The 22,356-nt window shown below is 46.8% G+C and overlaps 1 protein-coding gene across 2 annotated transcripts in view; it reads left to right on the top strand.

Annotated features, from left to right (window-relative positions):
• The first annotated feature begins 616 nt into the window (after positions 1 to 616).
• ALOX5 (arachidonate 5-lipoxygenase) overlaps positions 617 to 22,356 on the top strand; it is a 53,340-nt gene continuing 31,600 nt past the window's right edge. Inside the window, exons 1-3 of one of the 2 annotated variants that reach the window (XM_037904760.2) lie at positions 617 to 893; positions 15,780 to 15,978; positions 18,342 to 18,423. In XM_037904760.2, coding sequence (XP_037760688.1) covers positions 744 to 893; positions 15,780 to 15,978; positions 18,342 to 18,423 — 431 coding nt within the window. In that variant the 5' untranslated portion in view covers positions 617 to 743. Of the gene's footprint in view, positions 894 to 4,886; positions 5,081 to 15,779; positions 15,979 to 18,341; positions 18,424 to 22,356 lie in introns of those variants that run through there. The other variant, XM_043551428.1, reaches the window with a different exon arrangement.

Below are 22,356 nucleotides of genomic sequence, written 5' to 3'. Positions count from 1 at the left end.
GGGGGCCGTGCACGGGAGGGGTGTAGCCGGGGGTAGGGAGGGGTAACTAGGGGCCGTGTACCTGGAGGGGTGTAGCCGGGGGTAGGGAGGGGTAACTAGGGGCCGTGTACCTGGAGGGGTGTAGCCGGGGGCCGGGAGGGGTAACTAGGGGCCGTGTACCTGGAGGGGTGTAGCCGGGGGCCGGGAGGGGTAGCTGGGGGCCGTGCACGGGAGCGGTGTAGCCGGGGGCAGGGAGGGATGTAGCCGGGGGCCGTGCACGGGAGGGGTGTAGCCGGGGGTAGGGAGGGGTAACTAGGGGCCGTGTACCTGGAGGGGTGTAGCCGGGGGTAGGGAGGGGTAACTAGGGGCCGTGTACCTGGAGGGGTGTAGCCGGGGGCCGGGAGGGGTAACTAGGGGCCGTGTACCTGGAGGGGTGTAGCCGGGGGCCGGGAGGGGTAACTAGGGGCCGTGTACCTGGAGGGGTGTAGCCGGGGGCCGGGAGGGGTAGCTGGGGGCCGTGCACGGGAGCGGTGTAGCCGGGGGCAGGGAGGGGTGTAGCCGGGGGCCGTGCACGGGAGGGGTGTAGCCGGGGGTAGGGAGGGGTAACTAGGGGCCGTGTACCTGGAGGGGTGTAGCCGGGGGCAGGGAGGGGCTTTGGTCGAGGGGGCGGTGCTGCTGCCGCAGCAGCGGGGCCCGGAGCTCATTTCCCCCGCCGGCGCAGGCTGGCAGCTCGGCTCTTCGTGGCTGCGCGCTCCGGCCGGGCCATGCCGTCCTACACCGTCACCGTGGCCACCGGCACCCAGTGGTTCGCGGGCACCGACGACTACATCTACGTGAGCCTGGAGGGCACCGCGGGCTGCAGCGAGAGGCACCTGCTGGACAAACCCTTCTACAACGACTTCGAGCGGGGCGCGGTGAGTGCGCAGCCGGCCGGCCCCGCGCCGCACCCCTTTGCCCGGCCAGTCCAGCGCTGCGGCCCCCTGCCCGCCCCGCTCTCCTCTCCAGTTCCCGCGCCGCGCCCCCTTCCCTTCCCCCCACCCCGCACAGCCTCCTCTCCCTTGGGCCAGTCCCCTCCATGTGACTGTGCCCCCTGCACACAGCCCTAGCCCTGCATCCCCTTTTCCATACCCTCTTCTCCCAGTCCAGCCCCAGCTCTGTGCCCCGTGCCCTGGGACTGCGGCCTCCCCGGCTCTGAGACGCCCACCTCTTAGGACTGCGTCCCCAGCTCTGCCTCCTGCCCATGGGATAGCGTCCTGTGGGTGCTCCAGCTCTCAGGACAGTGGAGGGCATTTTACCTGTTCATTCCCTTTTCCCCATCTCTTGAAGCAGCTGTAAAGGGGGCTTAGGAACCCTCCACTGCCTCTTCTTCTCTCTGTCCCACTACTTCCTTCAGGAATGGGATGTGGGCACCTGCACCCCATCACTCTTTTATCCTTCCCCATTGCTGCCCCCTTGGTAGGGTCAGAACCATGGCGGGCCTCTGCATCTACCTTTGTCTTGGTGCTGTCGGCAGGAAGGGGACTGGGACACGGGGGCGGGGGGTGCTATGCCCCTACCCTGGCACTCCATCCCTCCCTAAACCCGTTCACCCTTCCCACCCCTATGATCTAGAGCAGAGAAGGCACCGGCATCCTACCTACTGCCCACACCAGCAGGGCTGGGATCTGACTGAGTCAGGAGGTCTCTGGGATGGGATTTGGAGTGAAGGGTGACGCGGGCTAGTTCTTGGTGTACCTGGTGCTGCAATGCAGGGGAAGACCTGCTCCTAGGTCACTAAAGCAGATGAAGGGGCATGATGATGTTTCCTTGCCCTTCTGGATAAGATTCTCAAGTTGAATAATGGACATGGTTTATTGCCCCATGGGAACTGCTTCTAATAATGTCTCCTGAACCAGCAAACCCAAGAATCTAACGTGGTCCCCTTTGCCTGTGCCAGGGCTTAGCAGAGAGGATTGAGAGTCAGGACTCCTGCATCCTGTTCCCTCTTCTGCCATTGGTGCTAGACATGATGATAAGTGAGTCACTCTGCCTCAGTTTCCCCAGTCTGTAAAAGGTGTCATCATGCCTCACTGGAGTGTTGTGGTGATTGATTTGTTAAGATTTGCAAAGTGCTTTGAGAGCCTCCATGGAAAGTTAAAATATTACCTTGCCATTTGGAATACAAGAAAAGCACAAAGAGATAATGCACGATCTTTCATCCATTGGTAAGTTTTGTGCTATGACTTTAGCATTAATTGAACATATTTTAAGTGGCTCTCCAGAAAAAAATAAAATGTTTTCTGGATGCGTATTATTTACTCAAGAGAGGTACCAGAGCTATGTCTTGAACAGCCAGCATAATTCCAACAGATTATTTAATTGGCTGAACAATACACAAACTGTCTAATTTCATATTTGGCCCATGTAAATATGAAATTAGATAACTATCAAGCCTCTAGGTTCTCAAACTTCATTACACCACGACTCCATTCAGAGAACAAAAATTACTTCACGACTCCCCGGGGGGACACTGAAACCTGAGCCCACCCAAACCCCACTGCCCAGGGTGAGGGGGGACAAAGCCTGAGCCCCACCACTCTGGGCATGGGGACCAAAGCTGAAGCTCAAGGGCTTCAGCACCAGGCAGGGGGCCTGCAACCTGAGCCCGGCTGTCCAGGGCTGAAGCCCTCAGGCTTTGGCTTCGGCCCTGGACAGTGGGGCTTGGGCTTCAGCCCCGGGCCCCAGCAAGTCTAAGCCAGCCCTGGCGACCCCATTCACAGTTTGAGAACCGCTGCTCTAGACCAAGACAAGGGAGCTACGTGCCAAGGGAGATGTTTGAGATGCCATAAATGGAACTAGGAGAACAGTACAGGGATATCACACACACTAGGTGCTAGGAAAATGAGGGCCTGAAGAACTGGACTGATATACTTTGTATCCCTAATTTCTACAATTCTGTGAGAGTCCTATTCTGTCCTTACCCTTGTCTGGCAGGTCACACCTCAGTATCCATGCTGTTGGCTTATTTATTTATTTTAAAAGTCCCTATTGTGTTTCATAATAGTAGGCTTCAGTATCTGTTCTGCATCCTGTAGTGCGGAAATACTAGACTTAGGGCCTGTGTACACTTGAAATGCTACAGTGGTTCAGCTGCCGTGTAGACACGATGGGAGTCTTCCATTGGTGTAGTTAATCCACCTCCCTGAAAATGAGGGAGGAATTCTTCCATCAACCTACCACTGTCTACACCGGTGATTAGGTTGGCTTAACTGTGTCGCTCAGTGAGGTTGACCAAACTTTTTAGTGTAGACCTGGTGTTAGGCAAGGCACTTTTGAAAATTGTACCCCATGTGATTTAGGAGTTTAAGTCACATTTTCAGGAGTGACATGGGCACAAAGCAGCTCAGGTCTCACAGAAAGTCAATGGAACTTAGGTGTTTTTGAAAATGTTACCTTTAGTAGCTGCAGTCACATTGACTTTCAATGAGACTAGGCTCCTAAATGCCTGGGCCCCTTTTTAAAATGAGACTTAGGCACTTTAGAAAATTGTACCTTTTGTCCTATATTTTATATCACATACTCATTTCGGTAGGTTGTAAATTTCCTGGGGCAGAGGCTGCCTCTTTACCACATGTCTGTCTAGCACCCAGCAGAGTGGCTCCCTGTTGTACGCTTCTGGTTACTACTGAAATAACTTACTTTCCATACGTATTTACTATCTCAAACCGTTTTAAATGGTTCATTTAATACTATCTGTTTGCTGCCATTTTTACAGCATGCATTTACTACGTGCTATATTAGAGTAAATATATACCTATGTTCCTATAGGCAACTATATTGTCAGATCTTTGAATACGATGTGCTCAGGTTTTGTGGTTAAAGTCAACATTATAATGTAAAATACTTTATATCTGTCTAGGCACGTGCTGTTAGGCATGAGAAGCACTGTCACAAAGGCAGCAACACTTATTAGACCTGTTACTCGTACAGTAGTGGAAAATTTAAAAAGACACACAGAACAAAAATAAACAAAACTGAGCTGACACAAAGTCTCTCTGTATGTTATGCTTTTCAGTGCAACTGGTGACACCAATCCTGTCCCAGTGTTATTTTTTTCCTCATTGGACTCCCCAAAGTAATTTTCACCCCCAAAACAATGCAGTCTTGAACCCAGGCTGCAAAAGACAACCCATTCAGTTCTCAGGACAAAACTTCCAGAGTATAGTTTGTTAATGCAGAAGGCCTCACCTACTTTTACAGTCCCTTTTCCATAGGTAGGCCAGGTCGATTGTTTGCATTATCCTGACACTTGCTTCCTCTGAATTCATTCAAATCATGGTTATTGTTGGGTATAATAAACGAAGTCTTGGACAAATTCTGTGTAAGAGATTTGCATATCAAATGTTCCAAGAGGGAGGAGATATGGAAAGCGCAAAGAGACTTGTACAATGAAAGCCCTGATTCTGTTATTCCTGGGACTTACTCTGAGTATTGGATACAAACTATTTAGAAGCTGGTTTTTTATCAAGTTATTTTTGAGTAAGTTCCTGTTGGTGTCATAGTGAGTGTTGCATAGCACTTCGCAGTTCCCCATTTTCTTCTGATTTCCCATTTAAGCCCTGTCTGTCTGTTTGCTGTCGTTAAAAGAAACCCATCTTGCAAGTACTTCCAGAGAAGAAACCCATCTTTTCAATCTCAAATTTGTATTTGGGGCGGATTTATCTGTGTCCTTCTTAATGCCCTGGAAAGATCCCCTCCTTAATCCAGAGCAGAGAATTAGAACAGCCGACTACAGACTGCACCTCAGCAACTCATTCCAGGTTTTGCGGGAGAACTAGTTGCTTGGACAGGCTACTTTGGGGGCTTAGTTTCAAGTTTATTTTCAGCCATGTCTGATAGATCCAATAAAATGTTAGTTCTGTACTTTCATTCTGAGTTTTTCTGTATAAAGGCTTCCAGTTCCCTGGCTCACAACACTGTCACCAATACAAACTGGCTGAGAATGACAGCCCCAGCCTGCACAAGAGGAGTAATTGCCATATCACATTTCTGGCCATCTCTGCCACCTCCTAACACCCAATTATGAGACACAAAGGAGGGTAATTTTCAAAGAGTACAGCAGGTAAGGCTGCAAAACAATTCTAAAGTCTTGCAGACAATGTCCAGATGTGCAGTTAACGTGCCAGGTTCACCTAAAAATATTGTTAGCTTTCGCGTCCCAGTTTTGTGCAACTAGCGTATTGCCATCTAGCTGGGCAAGTCAGATTTTTAAAAGGTTCCTTGGTTAAGCTCAGTGCTTGTGATTGCAATGCGATCATTGCCCCATCTGTAAAGTTTACCCAAAGTGCATACAAAGAGTTCACTGGGTATATGCACAAGTAACAATGTGGAGAGAAACTTTGAAAGTTCAAAGGGCTTGTCATTTTTTAGCCCCAAACGTTAAAAAATGAGACCACTACCTTACTGGGATGTAGGCCAACAGTACAGTTAACGTTTTGCTAGGGTGTATGAATGAAGGCTGAAGGAGGAAGAATAAGAGACCTGAAGAAGAAATGATTGAGAGGGAGAAGGATAGGAAGCGAGAAGAGAAAGAAGCAGATGGCAGAATTGGGCAAACATGCACGTTTTCAACATTGAGCACGTGGTTTCTGGGGAGCAATGGAACTACTCCATGTGCTGAAAGTGAAGCACACATCTGCTTGCAGAATTGGGGCCCAAATCAAGATATACTCGTTTGTGAGATGTGGTGGGTCTACAATAAGAAGTGATCTTGAAAGGTAAATATTAGCTCTGGTTTGACATACTTGAAATATATGGCTAATATATTTGGAGGAGCAACTATTTCAAAGCACTAACCATGTACCTGTAGAAAACTATTGTAGATACATCAGGATGGATAAAAAGGGATGATTTAAAATAAATCATTTTTAAATTTAAATGGGTTTTTATATTTTGTTTAAATTATACTAAGTTTTTTCTCTTTAAAAATAAACCTATTTAAAATGAAATCTGAATTTAATACAACTATGTTAAGGCCTACATTTATAATCACTTAAACTGTTTAAATAAAAAATAAATATGCTGAATCCACGAGTCTCTAACATAAACTTTGAGTTAAAGGCTGCTTTCTGTACAAAGAAAGAATCATTGAATCATGGAACCATAGGGTTAGAAGGGACCACAAGGGTCATCTAGTCTAACCCCCTGCCAAGATGCAGGAGTTATATCCGAACCATCCAAGACAGATGGCTGCCCAGCCTCCTTTTGACAGCCTCCAGTAAAGGAGCTTCCACAACCTCCGTAGGTAGTTTGTTCCATTGTCCTACTGTTCTTACAGTTAGGAAGTTTCTCCTGAGATTTAATCTAAATCTGATCTGGTGTACTGCAGTTTGAACCCATTGCCTTTTGTCCTGCCCTCTGTGGCAAGACAGAACAATTTTTCTCCATGTTTTTTATGGCAGCATTTCAAGTATTTGAAGACCATTATCATATTCCTCCCCCCCCCCCCACCTTAATCTCCTCTTTTCCAAACTAACCATACCCAGTTCCTTCAGCCTTTGCTCACCTGGCTTGCACTAAATCCCTTTGATCATCCTTGTCACTTGCCTCTGGATCCTTTTCAGTTTCTCTTCATCCTCTCTATACAGCAGTGACCAAAACTGGACACAGTACTCCAGCTGAGGCCTAACCAGTGACGAGTAGAGCGGTACTGTCACTTCCCATGACTTGCATGCTATGCCTCTGTTAATGCAACCCAAAATTGCATTTGCTTTTTTTGCAACAGCATCACATTGTTAACTCATGTTGAGGTTCTGGTCCACCATGACTCCTAGATCTTTCTCAGCAGTGCTGCTGACAAGCCAGTTTTCTCCCATTCTGTGTTTGTGCATTTGGCTTTTCTTCCCTAAGTGTAGCACCTTACATTTGTTTTCTTGAATTTCATTTTGCTGTTTATAGCTCAGTTCTCCAATTTATCAAGATCCCTCTGAATCTTAGCTCTATCCTCCAAAGTGTTGGCAACTCCTGTCTAGCTTTGTGTCATCTTCAAACTTGATCAGTATGCTCTATACTTACATCTAGGTCAAACAACTCCAGACCCAGAACATAGATCCCTGTAGAATCCCAGGTCGCCTTCCAATCTGACATCATTCCATTAATAGTTACTTTTTGTTTGCAGTTGTTTTACCAATTATGTGTCCACTTAATCATAGTTCTGCTGACCCCACATTTCTCCAGCTTACTTATCAGAACGTCATGTGGGACTGAGTCAAGAGCCTTGCTAAAGTCCAGATATAATATGTCCACCACATTCCCCCTATGCAGCAAACCAGTTACCTTGTCAAAGAAGGAAATGAAGCTGGTTTGGCATGATTTGTGTTAGTAATCAGGGGGAAAATATCTAGCTATTGGGGGTCAAGCTTTATAAATATGGCAAAATAGGTCATGTACTGTATTAAGGGCTTGTTTTGTTTAATCAAAATAAATGTTATATGATATATTGTGTTTAAATGCCATTTACCACCCTAATGCTGCTGGATGCAAATCTTGAGCAAAAAGTTAACTATCTAGTAAATGAGCAATATATCATTCACCATTTTCTAACACATTAAAACATACAATTCATAAGAATCTGAAAATATTAAGCTATATAATTGCTTAAATACATGTATATAGTTATGGTGTACCTTCCTAGGTTGTAAAAAGATGTACCAAATCTAGGGTAAAGGATCTATTTAGTTGTAAATCAACATATTAATGATTCTATCGACCAGTGAGAATGCACCTTTCTTTAGAAAATATCTTAAGTACAAATGGTAAAGTTGGTGATAATTGCTGATTTAAATCAGTTGGTAATTTAAATCCCAATTTAAATTGATTCACCCTGAGATACATTTTCAAAACGTACATGAAAAGATGGAAAAAATTGAGGTCTGTTTAGGCAAACTGGGCAGCCTTTTTCTATTACTTGGACTTGTGAAATATAAATGTATTTTAGGGCTCTAGGTTTTCCATCAGCTGAATGAGTTTGTGCCAATGAATCAGTCGTGGTTGTGTTATTTCGATTGTAACTGTTTGTTAGGTCTAATTGACATTGTTCTATAATACTTTAAATCTATGATCCGTTTATTCTCTGTTTCATGTTGATAATGAAAGTAGATCAATTCCTGGCTTTGTCACAGACTTGTTAGCGTCTGGAAATGCCACTTATTCTCTGTGTGCCTCAGTTCCCCACAATCCTTAAAATGGGGATAATAATGCTCTTTGCCACCCACACTTTGCCTGTCTTGTCCATTTGGACAGCAAGTTGCCTGCATGGGTATGTCTCCCTTTGAGCTGGATGGGTAGCTCCAGCTTAAGGAGACGTGCCCGTGTTGACTCTGAGTTAGAGGGCTAAAATTAGAGTGCAGCCATGGTAGCACGAGGGGCTAGCTGCCCCGTGTATATACCCATCTGAGATGGTAGGCATGTCCTCAGGGTGGCCAGTCCCACCCGCCACTCACAATGCCACGGCTATGCTATTTTTAGCGCACTAGTTTGATCAGAGCTGACACAGGTAAGTCTCCTCGAGGTGAAATTTACACCTCCAGCTTGAAGTGTGGACGTACCCTATTGTCTTTGTAGAGTGCCCAGTACAGTGGGGCCCTGATCGCAACCGGGACCTCTTGGTGGCTGTGTAACACCAGCAGTAATGTTAAATATCAGCAGTAATAGTCATAATAAAAACCTCTCACTTGTACTCTTATGCTTACTTTTGCCAGAAGCTGAGAATGGGCGACAGGGGGTGGATCACTCGATGATTACCTGTTCTGTTCATTCCCTCTGGGGCACTTCGCATTGGCCACTGTTGGAAGACAGGATACTGGGCTAGATGGACCTTTGGTCTGATCCAGTGTGGCTGTTCTTATGTACTGAATGGTGCTGGGGGGTGGAGAGGAATTTCTTTATTTCCAAGCAGGGCACCAATGTGGGAAAGGAAAGGTGAAATTCTTATTAGCAAAACCCTACTTGGATTTATAAACTGAAACCTTTCTATTAGTTGCTGTGTTGCTTGAACATGCCAGGTAGGTCTGTGGCTGATGAATGTGCCATGTACCTCCAGATACCCCTTGCCAAGTGCAGTTAAGGAGAACATGCCTACAGAACATGCTAATTAGTACACACCCACTGAGCGTGCCAAGAACATGACAGGTCCATTCACGTAGGACATACCAGTTGGCTGAGTCGGGTTCTTTCAGGTAGAACTGCTATACAGTTATGTTTATTATGTTACATGATAATATCGGGAAAACATTCGTGTATTTGAATTCCCTTTCATGATGTCTGTATAGCAGTAACCAAACTGATGCTGGTGCAGACTGGTAAATTCACATGGGTTGGAGACTGTCCTGTTGAACGTTAGTCGCCTTGGGCCACATTCTTCCAAATACCACAGAAACATGCTGAGATGGAAGAAGAGGAAGAATATGTGTTTGTGCAGTTTCATGAAGCTGTTTATGGACATGAATGGGTCGAGCTGGAAACAGGCTGCCAAGCATTGGAAGCCATATTATAGAAACCGCTGTGCGTAGCATGGTCTGGACTTCAGAAAATTATCATGATATTGCAAAAGTACCCACTAGATGTGAAATACAGGCCCAGTCAGGAGCTGCTTCTAGCAGATGTGCTTTCATGAGTGCCTATGGAGAAAACTGGGAGCTGCAGGAAGAGGAGCATGAAGTAGAAATGAGTCAAGCATTGTCATTTCTGACAGAAAAATTGAAAAGTGCAGAGGAGAAACATTTTGCAGCCTGGTACCTTCAGTTCCAAGATGTGATCCAGAATCCTTGGCACAGGTTGACCAATAAAGAAGAGAGGCCTTGTGTTGGTGTTGGAAGATGCAGGGGTGCAGCTGTTTTTGAACTGAAAAGTGAGAAGGTTGGGTGGGAGATAAGCAAAGATCAGGAGGGCACTGGAAGGCAGCTGCTCTGGGAGGGTGGGACATGGTCTGGCTAGGAATACAGTGGAGGGGTGTCCTGCAGTTTGCTACTGCCACAGCTGGGCACAAATTGTGGCTGTTTTAGGAGGATTCTTGTAGAGCCTGGAGGAGCCTTAAAGCGTGTTTCAATCTGCACACCAGTACTTATGGCAGGAGGTGGTAGAGTGGGGAATACGGAATTAGACATTTATCAGATGAGTCAGTAATACAGGAATGCACTTGGTGATGTGGCTGCAAGGGCCATTTCTGTTCCGCTGAGGAGATGTGGTCACTTATGGGGGAAAATAACGGGCACAACTTACAGATCCTGGCCCCACTAAGCTCTGTGGCTAAACTCCCATTGACTTCAGTGAGAGCAGGATTGTGCCCACTGCCTGTTAAATACAAGTGGGTTTGAGTCTCCTCCTGAGGTGACCATTGACTTAAGCAGAGACACCTTGGGCCTGATTTTTGGACCTGCCATGCACTGCACCTTCTGTTGCCTTGGCTGGAGCGGTGAGGGCTCGGTGCTAGCTGAAAACCAGGGCCCCGGTATCTCAGAAATCAAGGCATCCAGTATCCATGTCCAGTTTTGAAAATTTGAGCCTCACTATCTAACAGCTGTTGTATTTAGAGGTGCTGCAAGCTACGGATGCAGATCTGGATCCAAACTTCCCCCATAGATTGGGAGAGCTGGGTTTGGTTCGGGTCTAGCTCTAGTTCACATTTCTGGGTTTTTTTTTTTTTTGTTTTTTTTTTCTTTTTTGTAACTTGCAGACTAGTGCATTCCCTGTTGCATTTATCTAAGCAGGATGGCTGCTGGCTGGCCTGTCGGGGAGCATACTGACTCATTCTCTCCAAACCAATGTATTTCTGTGCCCTATGGGAGACAGCGGTAGGTGGAGGTGACTCTAGCTGTGGACCATCTCCTGTTGGGTGCTCTCACAACCTACATACTGAACATGCACTGGCTACTTCCTGTATCTTTTGGACTGTGACCTCTTTGAGGGGTAGGGACAGTCTTTATGTTCATCTTACACCAGGCCAGGCATGTCACTGGTGCTTAAATAATCATGATCAGTGCTTGCAGTTCCTCTACCGTGTGCCTCAGAGGCAGGGCAGCCACCTACAGCCCCACCCTGGACACCTCAATGCCGCTGTCATCTTTTCCTCTCCTGAACACCTAATTTAACTTAGCTCTGTTTTCTCATTGGTGGAGATACTTCATGTTCCTCAGAAGCAGCAGCACTTCCTTAGCTCATCTGGCTCTGGCCGCTGTCTGAGCCAGGACTTGCCCTCTAGCACCTCAGGAGTGAAGGAATAGTCAGACCTGTCTCGGAAACCTGCTCCAACAGGTCTTCTAAGAACCACTTCAGGGAAGCGCTTGAAAGCCAAGACAGTGTCACTGCCCTCTAGTGGGTCGGCTTAAAGGAGTTTTTAGTTGTGAGGGAGATTGTCAGGAGGGAAGGTGAAATGACTCAAGATATAGCTTGGTTAAATTAGGCTGGGGATGTAGAGCAGGAGGATAGGGAGGGGAAGTCATAACCAGATATTTGATGGTCTTCACGTCAAGAGTGGAACTGCTAGGGTGGGAGCAGGAGGATAACTAGCAACAGTGGAATGCAATTAAGGAAAGGGAAAATTAAGCTGAATATCAGGAGGCATTTGCTGTTGAAGAGATTTTTCACCCTGCAAAATGATCTCCAAAGAGAAGTGTTGGGAGTCCAATAACCAATTAAAACTTGATTGGGCAAAACACTTATGCATGCACTGGAGGGAACCATCTCGCATTGGTTGAGGGATGAACTAGAGGGCTTAAAACATTCTCTTTCATCTCTAAACTTCTGAGTCACTAGGGCCCTACCAAATTCATGGCCATGAAAAATGCATCACGGACCATGAAGGCTGGTCTCCCCCATGAAAGCTGGTCTTTTGTATGCTTTTAGCATAAACTATACAAATTTCACGGGGGAGACCAGCGTTTCTCAAACTGGGAGTCCTGACCCAAAAGGTGGCCACGGGCAGGGTCACAAGGTTATTTTAGGGGGCATCGCAGTATTGCCACCTTTACTTCTGCACTGCTGCCTTCAGAGCTCGGCGAGTGGAGAGTGGCAGCTGTTGGCCGAGGATCCAGCTCTGAAGGCAGCAGTGCAGAAATAAGAGTGGCAATACCATACCAGGCCATCCTTACTTCTGCACTACTGCTGGTGGCGACTGCCTTCCGAGCTGGGCTCCCGCCCAGCAGCTGCCACTCTCCAGCTGCCCAGCTCTGAAGGCAGCACCACCGCCAGCAGCAGCACAGAAGTAAGGGTAGCAGTATTGCAAACCCCCCTCCCCCCCAAACCCCTTTTTGGGTCAGGACCCCTACAATTACAACGCTGTGAAATTTCAGATTTAAATAACTGAAATCATGAAATTCATGATTTTTAAAATCCTATGACCATGAAATTGACCAAAATGGACCCTGAATTTGGTGGGGCCCTACTTTATAGCTATGTGTGATTGGCAGCTGTTACTATCTTGTGGCTGCATGAAGTGGATTTTTGAGGAAGTTGGGGCTCTTAGCCTGGTTGCTTGTGGACAAATGTCCTCGTTACAAAACAGCTATCGCAACTGGTATCCATACCATGTTTGTCTACATTTTCTTCACTTTTCTGACTTGATTTTTGTGACTTAGCCTTAACCTATAAAATAATGGGAGGGCTTGAGTCAAATGACCTCCTATTGACTGGAAGCGTTACTAAAAAAAGTGCCTGAAAAGAACAAGTTGAGTGTGGTTTTTAGCGGGGGAGGGTGGGGACGACAGAATGACAGGGCATATACATGCAGCATCATTTCAGACAATACTAAACTCAGTGGAGGAAGAGGTGGAGTTCATTTTGGTTTCTAAGGTTACCGAAAATGTTCAAAACCACAAACCAGGGAAGTTTCATTTTGCAGCCACATCAAGCAACAAATTTAAACAGAGTGTGATTCCAAAACTGCCGAACAATTGGATTACCAGGCTTGTCTTCCTGGTAATGCTCTGTCTTAACAAGAGCATAACTTCTTCTGAGGGGGTCATGGGAACAGATTGGGCTCTTGCTTCTAGTTCCATGATGGTCCTAGCCAGTTCAGCTTAGCCATGGCAAGGGGCCTGTTGTCCTGCACCTTGTGCAGCTGCTTACACTAGTGCAAAGGGAGTGTCAGATGCTGCCATTCTGACTTGCCAAACACAAAAGCATCACTGTTTATCTCAGCTGAGCTATAAAAGCAAACAGAGGCATTTCTAATGACTGGTATTCCAGTAGTGCCTGGAGACTGAGATCAGAGCCCCAACATTCTAAGCGCGGCACATACATAGAATAAGAGACAGTCCTCGCCCTAAAGACCTTACCTTCTAAAGAGACAAGGCAGACAAGGGATGGCAGAAAGGAAGGTGTGTTATCCCCATTTAACACCTGGAGAACTGAGGCACACAGACATTAAGTGACTTGCCCAAGGACCTGCACCAACTCTATAGCAGAGCTGTACAATGAACCCAGATCTGATTTCCAGTCAAGTGCCTTAATCTCCAAACCAACCGTTCTCAGTTTGCATGACTAGGTACAGAAGGGTGGATTCACTGCTGGAGCACCCCTGTGCGGCTGGACGTGGCTGCTGTCTGCTTTCTTGTGCCCCCTGCCGATGGCTCTATGACAGTTGCCTCATCTCGTGACTTGGTCTGTCGGCTTATCACAATCACTCCTCCCCATCCCCGGGTAACAGAAAATCCAACAAATACAAGTGTCCAATCCCTTTGTTTGGTCTGCTACTTTGATTCTGGGCCCAGTGGTCCGAACACCCTTTCTTAGGGCTTCCAGGAGTCTGTATCCCCTTCTCAGGGGCTTCACACCCCTTACCAGTTCCTGGTGGGGAAGTCAGGCCTTCCTTCTACCCTAGGCTCAGCCCAGGACAGGCAGTCAGGGATCATTCTGCCAATCTCCTTGCTGCCACCTCCCTGGGCATCTTTCTACCAACGAAGCCTTTCCCTGGGCTCTCTCCTCACCCTGACAGAGCCTTCCTCTCTAGGTTGACCTTTCTTTCAGGGCCAGGACTTGCAGGGCTCTGCCCTGGAATCGCCTAACAAAATCACAAACCAAAAATACCAACTTAGACCAGCTTCTGCCCTCCTCAAGCTTGACTGGTCATCCCTCACATCTCCTCAGCCCCATTCCTCGACTGGACGCCTCTTGGGCGCACTGTCTGGAAGTCTAGATCCTGCACCTTTATCAGGGTTCCTCCCACTGGAGCTGCTCCCTCCACCCCTGTGGCTGCTCTATGTCTCTCCTGGCCTCCTGCCAGACATCTCTACCTAGGAGAGGATCTCAGGTCCAGCTCTCCCCCTGGGCTTCTCCTGAGTTCTCCATTCTCTCATCTCAGAGAGTGACTGCAGAGTTTCTCCCAACAGCCCCCATCTGCTCTAGACTTCCTGCCTTTATAATAACCATCCAGCTCCTCTCCCAGCTGGGACTCATCTTTAATTTAGCCTGGCCCACCCTCCAGGTGCAGCCAGATGCGTTAATTGGCCTCTCAGGCCCACTTTAACACTTATAAAGCCAGGATGGGATATATATCCCATCAGTCTACCTCAGGTGTTCTCAAACTTCATTGCACCGCAACCCCCTTCTGACAATTACTGCATGACCCCAGGAGAGGGGACTAAAGCCTGAGCCCACCCAAATTCCGCCACTTGGGGGGAGGGCAAAGCTGAAGTCCAAGGGCTTCAGCCCCAGGCAGGGGGCCTGTAACCTGAGCCCTGCTAACCAGGGCTGAAGCCCTGGGGCTCATGCTTTGGCCCCTGGATCCCAGCAAGTCTAAGCCAGCCTTGGTGACCCCATTAAAATGGGTTGAGACACACTTTGGGTTCCAGACCATTCTTTTCCGGGATGCTGTTGGAGTAGTTCTAAATATTTTTACTAGCAGTAGATTTGTTGAGAAATCACAAATGACTCAAAGCATTATCAAGTCCCGAACTTAGAAATTTCACCCTTTCCATATTTCTAGGGTATCTGTGCATGGCTTGTTCTTACATATTCCCTTACCCATCCATTTGTTAATTTGCAGTCTGAAAATAACCCTTCATTTTTCCCCTTTGCAAACAAGAGGTTCCTGTTGGAAGAAAAACAGGCTGACCCAGAGGCAGATTTGAGTAGATGGGCTTCTTTATTGCGGTACTTGTTCCCCTGGACCCAATTGTCCAGTAAGCCCTGGATTAGTTACAACATACTCTTTTTATTTACATTAGTATGTAAATCCCTGCTTTTATTACAACACCCCCAAAACCCTCATGGAGTAATATGAACGTCCATACAATGAATATTGATAACCCTATACTGAATATAATTATCCCCACCCCTGATTACTATTTACCTTATTAGCATATTCTACCAATAAGTTTTACTTTGAAGATACACTTCTTTGCTATAATTGTAGTCATGAACTCCTTGGATCAGCAGTTTGCAGAGAAGAGAGAAAGGGGCCATGACCCCAAACTCGACTGTGCAGCTGGGAAAGAAACGGAGAGGGAGATAACACTACTTTACCCAAAAAGGCATTCTTTAGATCCCCACGTTCCTCAGGCAGCTGCAACCTTATCAAACCCTTAACAAGGAGAAGGGAGGGGAGAGGAGTAACCCTAAATCTATCAAACATAGAAAGATGCCTGCACTTTATCTATCAAGGGCAGAAATGGTGCTTGCCCATGCCTTTACTCCCTAATGCCATCTCTGTTCATCAGCAATTTCCCAGTTTTCTGCTTTAACCCTTACATATCCCAAGAGTTCCATTTGGAGCTGGTGTGCTTCTGTGTGTTCAGCCACTCACAGACCGTTTTTCTTCTCCACAGATCGACTCCTACGATGTGACTGTGGCAGAAGACCTGGGAGAAATCCAGCTGCTAAAAATTGAGAAGCGAAAGTACTGGGTTCATGACGACTGGTACCTCAAGTACATCACTGTGAAAACGCCAGTAGGTGACCATCTGGAATTCCCATGTTACAGATGGATTACAGAGGATAAAGAAATTGTCCTCCGAGATGGAAGAGGTGAGCGCCATGAGAGAACTACTAACCCCTAGACGGGTGTGCTCACTGCTTTTTTGGGGGGAGGGGCATGTTCTATGCCCTCATTATGGCCCCAGAGCTGGAGGATCTATCCAGCCCCAGGGCCAGAGAAGTTCTTTGCCCCTGCTGATTATTGGGGGGATCCGTGCCCCTGCTCCCCACCCCTTGTGCTCACCCCTGCCCCTAGAGCAATGAGGACTCCCCCTATCTTTCCCTCTCCTCCCAGAGGCACCCAAACCCTCTCTCCAACTCCAGTTCCTTCTCTCCCACCTGCAAACCTACCACATCCCCTCTGGTACTAACTCCCATCCGTGCACTGTAGGATATATGCTCCCGGATGACTGTGACCTCAGTGCTGGTTTATGAACTATCCACTGGGTCTGGCACTTGGAAATGAGTTGGGTTACTTTGAGGACACATGCTAAGGAGATTTTTTTTCCAGCAGTAGGGATGGTCAGTACACTGGTCCTAAATTGCAGGCTGCCCTCAGTGCTCAATTTCTGGCTGATCCATTGCTGATCCATTGCAGAATGCTCCATTCTGACTGATCCATCGATCCTTGGCCGAGCATCCCCTGGCTGCCTAACCTTGAGGCTCTAAAATATAGCAGTTTTCCAAGTATTATCCACCTGGAAACTGTCCTGTTTTCTAAAACCGAGGAATAGGCAGCTTGCAATGGAATTCCAGTTCAGAGAGCATTAGGGCTGGCTGGGAAGTAGAATTCAACTAAGCTGTTTCATCCTGCAAGAGCCAGGATCAGGCTGATGGTGTGAAATGTGTTGGAAATAGCTGTTGGTGCTGTGCTGAGAAAAGTGCCCTAGCACTTGTGTGCTACCTCTGTGTTTTAACTGGCTTTGGTTACCTACTGCCGGTACAGTACCGTGGCCAAAGACAGGCACTTCATTGGCTGCATAATCCAGTTGCTCACAGCTGTGCCTTTGTGGCAATGAAGTTTGACTGCTGCAATATGCTATACTGTGCACCATTAAAAATGCTGCTCTAGTGCCTGTAGATATGGGGTGGGAACCAAGGGTTTAACCAGTTTTGCTGCATTCAGGTCATTGGCTGCCTAATTAGACATGCAGCCCTAAGGAGTTTGCTTTTCAGTGGTTAAGGCCCTTAACAGTCTGGTGCCAACTTTGTTTCTCAGCTTCTGGCTCCCTCACTGATCTCTCCCTGTGTGGGGTATTCGGAGGGGCAGGAGAGTGATTCTCCACAACTTGCATTGGCTTTATTTCAACCCTTGCTTTCAAAAGAGGAAGACGGTGTGGATTTCAGTTTGTGAAGAAGTAAAGAATATCAGCAAGATCCTGGCAGTGTCTTACCAGAGTGCCAGCCAGCCCAGACTGCATTGTCTGTTATCAGCCCTGTTCCATCTGCCGTTTCTACCTCTGAACCTTAAACGGACATTTCCTTAAAATTCCTAATGGCATTATTTGCATTCTTTTTTGTGTATGTAAAGCAGATCCGGTCTTGTCCATCACTTTTCCTTGTGGGTTGTCCTGTTAGCTGCTCTTTCTCTTCTGTTCCCCATCCTTTCTAAGGAAGACTCTGTCTCATTCAGTAACATCAGGGCCACATGTTCAAAGCATCAAGCTATCAGTTTTGGAAAGCCTCTCTCTTTTTTCTGATCCCAAAGCTCCCGGCATGGAACTTGGAGTGGAAGAAACAGTTGTTCTTGCAGTGTAAGAACAGAGGGTATGAACCTAGGAGAGGGATGTCAAGGCATTTTCTAGCATCAGCATTCTTCAACAGAGAAGATTTAACAAGGCTGTATCTTCCTTGGTTGTTTGTCGCTCCTCGACTTTAACCAACCTCCACCCTGTACTGAGGGGACCTGGGGCTTGGCTCCATAGCTCAGGGTTTAGAGCAGTGGTATCAGAATCCAGGGGTCACAGGTTCAACTCTCACTGGGGCCTGGATTGCAATCTCTGCCTCATACTCTCCTTACTGATCCTTCCTCAGTTGCTTGTCACTCTTCAGCCTTAACCAGCCTCCTCCCTGTACTGAGGGTGCCTGGCTCCCTAGCACAGCAGATGAATATTCCACTGTAGCCTGATGTGTAAAGGTTATTCTTAGAGACACTATCCATGGCTGTAGGGCAGTAATTCTGAGGATGAAAACAACTCTTTTGCTGTTCAGACCCATTGTATTTCTCTGGGCAGGGGGCAAACTGTCTGCTATAATTGAGTACAAGAGAGAACTGCAGATGATTTGCTACAGCACGTGGTAGGAGAACCCAGATAATGACAGATACTGAATCCTTATGTCCCATTACCCAGCTAGAGGATTAGACAATGAAGGATAAAGAAACCTCATAGCACTGTTTCTTCATTTTTTCACAGCAAAGCTGCACCGGGATGACAAGACTCAGATCCTCAAGCAGCACAGACGCAAAGAACTTGAACAACGGCAAAAAATGTATCGGTGAGTTTCATATAACAGTCCTGCTTTGTGATGTCAGCTGCCTAGGGAGGCCTAGTTCTGTTCCTAGCAGGTGAGTGTCCATGGCACAAAACCACCATGGTGACTGGCACCTGTTTGTAAACAGGGTCTGAATGAGCTAGTGGTGAACTGGGGGAAAAGACTTCAGGAGCAGACTGCATTTGCATGGACACACCTACTCTGCATAGGTGTTCAGCACACAGAATTTCTTTGCCAAACTGATCAGTCGTGGCTGGTCTGGGGTAATGAAATGTTGTTACCTTATTGTATGAGTAAAGGGCAGCAGAACTGTACTTATCATGCCCTGATTGAGGGGGTCACCCTAACCCGAACCTAAGCGGGAGGTGGGGATGCCAAATCCCAACGAGAGTCAAGGGGGGTGGGAAGACAGGTGTTCCTACTTCTTGGTGTGGCCTCTGCGTAAAGAGTCCTAGGTGTCATTTGATCCCACTCCCCTTTCTAGTGGTTAAAGACAGTGCTGACTGGATTCAGCTGAGATCCTTGTTTCTGTCCAGTGATTATTAGAACTTAAATCACTAATAAGCGTGTTTTGGGGCTAAGCTGTAGGCCTGGTATGGGGACAGTGTTACAATGAAGAGGCAGCCACAGTGAGGTTCCCCACTAGGCAGTGAAATCACTAAGAGCTGAGCTAAAGCGTGGAACCTCAGAACAGGGCATCGTAGAAGTGGTGGCGAGAAGTGGTATCAGTGACAGAGAGAACAGTGGCAGCAAGTGGCCAGCCGTAGCAGAGAGAATAGCAGCCGTGGTGAGCGGCCGCACAGATAGCAGCAGCTGTGGAGGCATTGCTCAATGCCCCCCTCCTTCCAGGGGTTGGAGGTGAATCCATGTGAATGCACCTCTGAACTCTGGGTCAAAACTGACCAAAGACGATCAGCTGAGAGTGGGGAGCAGCAGACGGAAAGGGAAGTGGCATATTAAAGGGACATTCGTTCATCGGACTTTCACAATGCAAGGTGGGAAACTGAGGCAATGCTGCCCAATCTACTATAGGGTGGATGTTTGCATATGGTTACGTGGTTTTGAATGGTGGTTGTGGTATTTTCCCAGATTAACGCTGGTTCCAATTCCTCGTTTAATAGAAGTTTTCTTTTGCTATACACAGGCTCCGTGCTTGCGAGTGGAGAAGTGTTGCTTCTTAGTAGCACCCAGGGATGGTGTGTTGCTTTCCTGGATTACAGGGTGGGGGCTCAAGCCGGTTCTGTTTTGCATTGTTGAGAGGAACCCCTAGCTATTGAACCTGGCCCTTGTTGCTGCCCACTCTTCTGGGGAGAAGGGTTACAAACTGGCAGCTTCCGCAGGGCAGCGGAGCACTGGATGGAGAGAGAACATCCCTCTGGCTCCCGGAGCAGGTCTCTGCAGGTCGGGGTTAAAGCAGTCTGGAAGGACAGTGCAGTCAGGCTTGCCCTGATGCTGCAAATACCATACCAGTTCTGTGAGCAGACAAAACCCTTCACTCGCCCATATTGCCTAGATGACACATTTCACCGAGGCTGAATTCATTGAGGCAATTTATTCCAGTGCTTAACCACTCTGACAGTTAGGAAGTTTTTCCTAATGTCCAGCCTAAACCTCCCTTGCTGCAATTTGAGCCCTTTGCTTCTTGTCCTATCCTCAGAGGTTAAGAAGAACAATTTTCTCCCTCCTCCTTGAAATAGCCTTTTAGGTACTTGAAAACTGTTATCATGTCCCCTCTCAGTCTTCTCTTTTTCAGACTAAACAAAGCCAGTTTTTTCAGTCTTCCCTCATAGATCCTGTTTTCTAGACCTTTAATCACTTTTGTTGCTCTTCTCTGGATTTTCTCCAATTTGTCCACATCTTTCCTGAAATGTGGTGGCCAGAACTGGACACAGTACTCCAGTTGAGGCCTAATCAGTGTGGAGTAGAGCGGAAGAATTACTTTTCATGTCTTGCTTACAACACTCCTGCTAATACACCCCAGAATGTCGTCTGCTTTTTTTGCAACAGTGTTACACTGTTCACTCGTATTTAGCTTGTGATCCACTACGATCTCCAGATCGCTTTCCACAGTACTCCTTCCTAGGCAGTCATTTCCCATTTTGTATGTGTGCGACTGATTGTTCCTTCCTAAATGGAGTATTTTGCATTTGTCCTTATTGAATTTCATTCTATTTACTTCAGACCATTTCTCCAGTTTGTCCAGATCATTTTGAATTTTAATCCTATCCTTCAAAGCAGTTGCAACCCCTCCCAACTTGGTATCGTCCGCAAACTTTATAAGTGTACTCGCTATGCCATTATCTAAATCATTGATTAAGATATTGAACAGAACTGGACCCAGAACTGATCCCTGCGGAACCCCACTCGTTATGTTCTTCCAGCATGACTGTGAACCGCTGATAACTACTCTCTGGGAACAGTTTTCCAACCAGTTTTGCACTCACCTTATAGTAGCTTCATCTAAGTTGTATTTCCCTAGTTTGTTTATGAGAAGGTCATGCAAGACCATATCAAAAGCTTTACTAATGTCAAGATATACCACATCTACTGCTTCCCACCCATCCACAAGGCTTGTTACCCTGTCAAAGAAAGATATCAGATTGGTTTGATGTGATTTGTTCTTGACAAATCAATGCTGATTGTTACTTATCACCTTATTATCTTCTAGATGTTTGCAAATTGATTGCTTAATTATTTGCTCCATTATCTTTCCGGATACAGAAGTTAAGCTGACTGGTCTGTAATGAGACAGAGACTTCCTTCAAAATGATGGGAAACAGAATAAAAAGAGCAGCTACCAAGGACAATTCCCAAGGAAAAGTTCTGGACAAGACCAGCTTTACATGCACAAAAGGGAATGCAAATAAAGCCTTTTGGAATTCAAGGGTAATGGCTGTTTAAAGTTCAGAGGTAGAAATGGCAGCTCTATCAGGACAGGAAACAAACAATACAATCTGTATCTGACTGGCAATCTGACAGGCTTTCTAATGTTCTTCCTTCTTCGCAAACCACCTTCCTTTGGTTTGAAATAAAAATTCCCCACTCAGATGCCAACATGATGTGCACGGTGTAAGGACATTAGTAAAGTAGAAAGTACCCCAGCATACCTTTAGGTAGTGTTAGTTCTCTTCTAAGTCTAAGAGCTGCAAAGGGGGTACTATGTCTCTGGCAGTGTTGCCTTATGGAAGAGACTAAACTTAGTCTGAGCACTTTTAAGCTGTTAGAAACTTTGTGACCCTTTTTCTGCATAAGAGTGGGGCATGCCAGCCAAATGTACATCCCGCTAAATGATTTCTGCAGTTCCAGCTGGATACAGTTCTATTTATTTCCAGCCTAGAGGCGGAATGTGGTCTAATGGGCTGGGAATGGGATGAGACAGCAGGGACTTCTGAGAACTTATCCCAGTTCTGAGGCATGTCACCTTTCCATGTGTTTCCTTATCTGAAATGTGTGTTTCTATTATTAATAAAATAGTGGTGTATTGCTGTGCGCTGGTCTGTTCCATCCCAGTGCTAGCTGCGTGAAAGGGTGGGGTGAGTGAGTCCTATGTGTTATACCTGCATACCCATATCCTATGAACCAAATCTTAAGAGGTGCTAAGCAACTGCAGCTCCTAGTGAAGTCAAAGGGCATTTCAGTGCCTTCTGGGTTGTGGCCCTATATATACATTATGGGCCTGATTCTCCACAGCTTTGCACCTTGTGTAGTCATTGACCTCTGCGTGCAGTGGGCGTGAGAGGATATGAAACGAGTAGTGTGTTTACACCACTTTGCACAGGTGTAAATGGCCGTGCCTGGCAATGGGGAATCAGACCTACGGGGGGGGGGGGGGTGTGTGTGTGTGGGTAAATAAAGCACACTGGGTTCCTTCAGGATGGAAGGCATTGTTATAAATATGTCATTATCAATATCCCTGATGAGTCTGCTGGAAATACC

The sequence above is a fragment of the Chelonia mydas genome, chromosome 7 (assembly GCF_015237465.2).
Source record: "Chelonia mydas isolate rCheMyd1 chromosome 7, rCheMyd1.pri.v2, whole genome shotgun sequence".
NCBI lineage: Eukaryota > Metazoa > Chordata > Testudines > Cheloniidae > Chelonia > Chelonia mydas.
The sequence above is the reverse complement of the archived record's forward strand: the minus strand, read 5'-3'. Positions and strand labels throughout refer to the sequence as shown.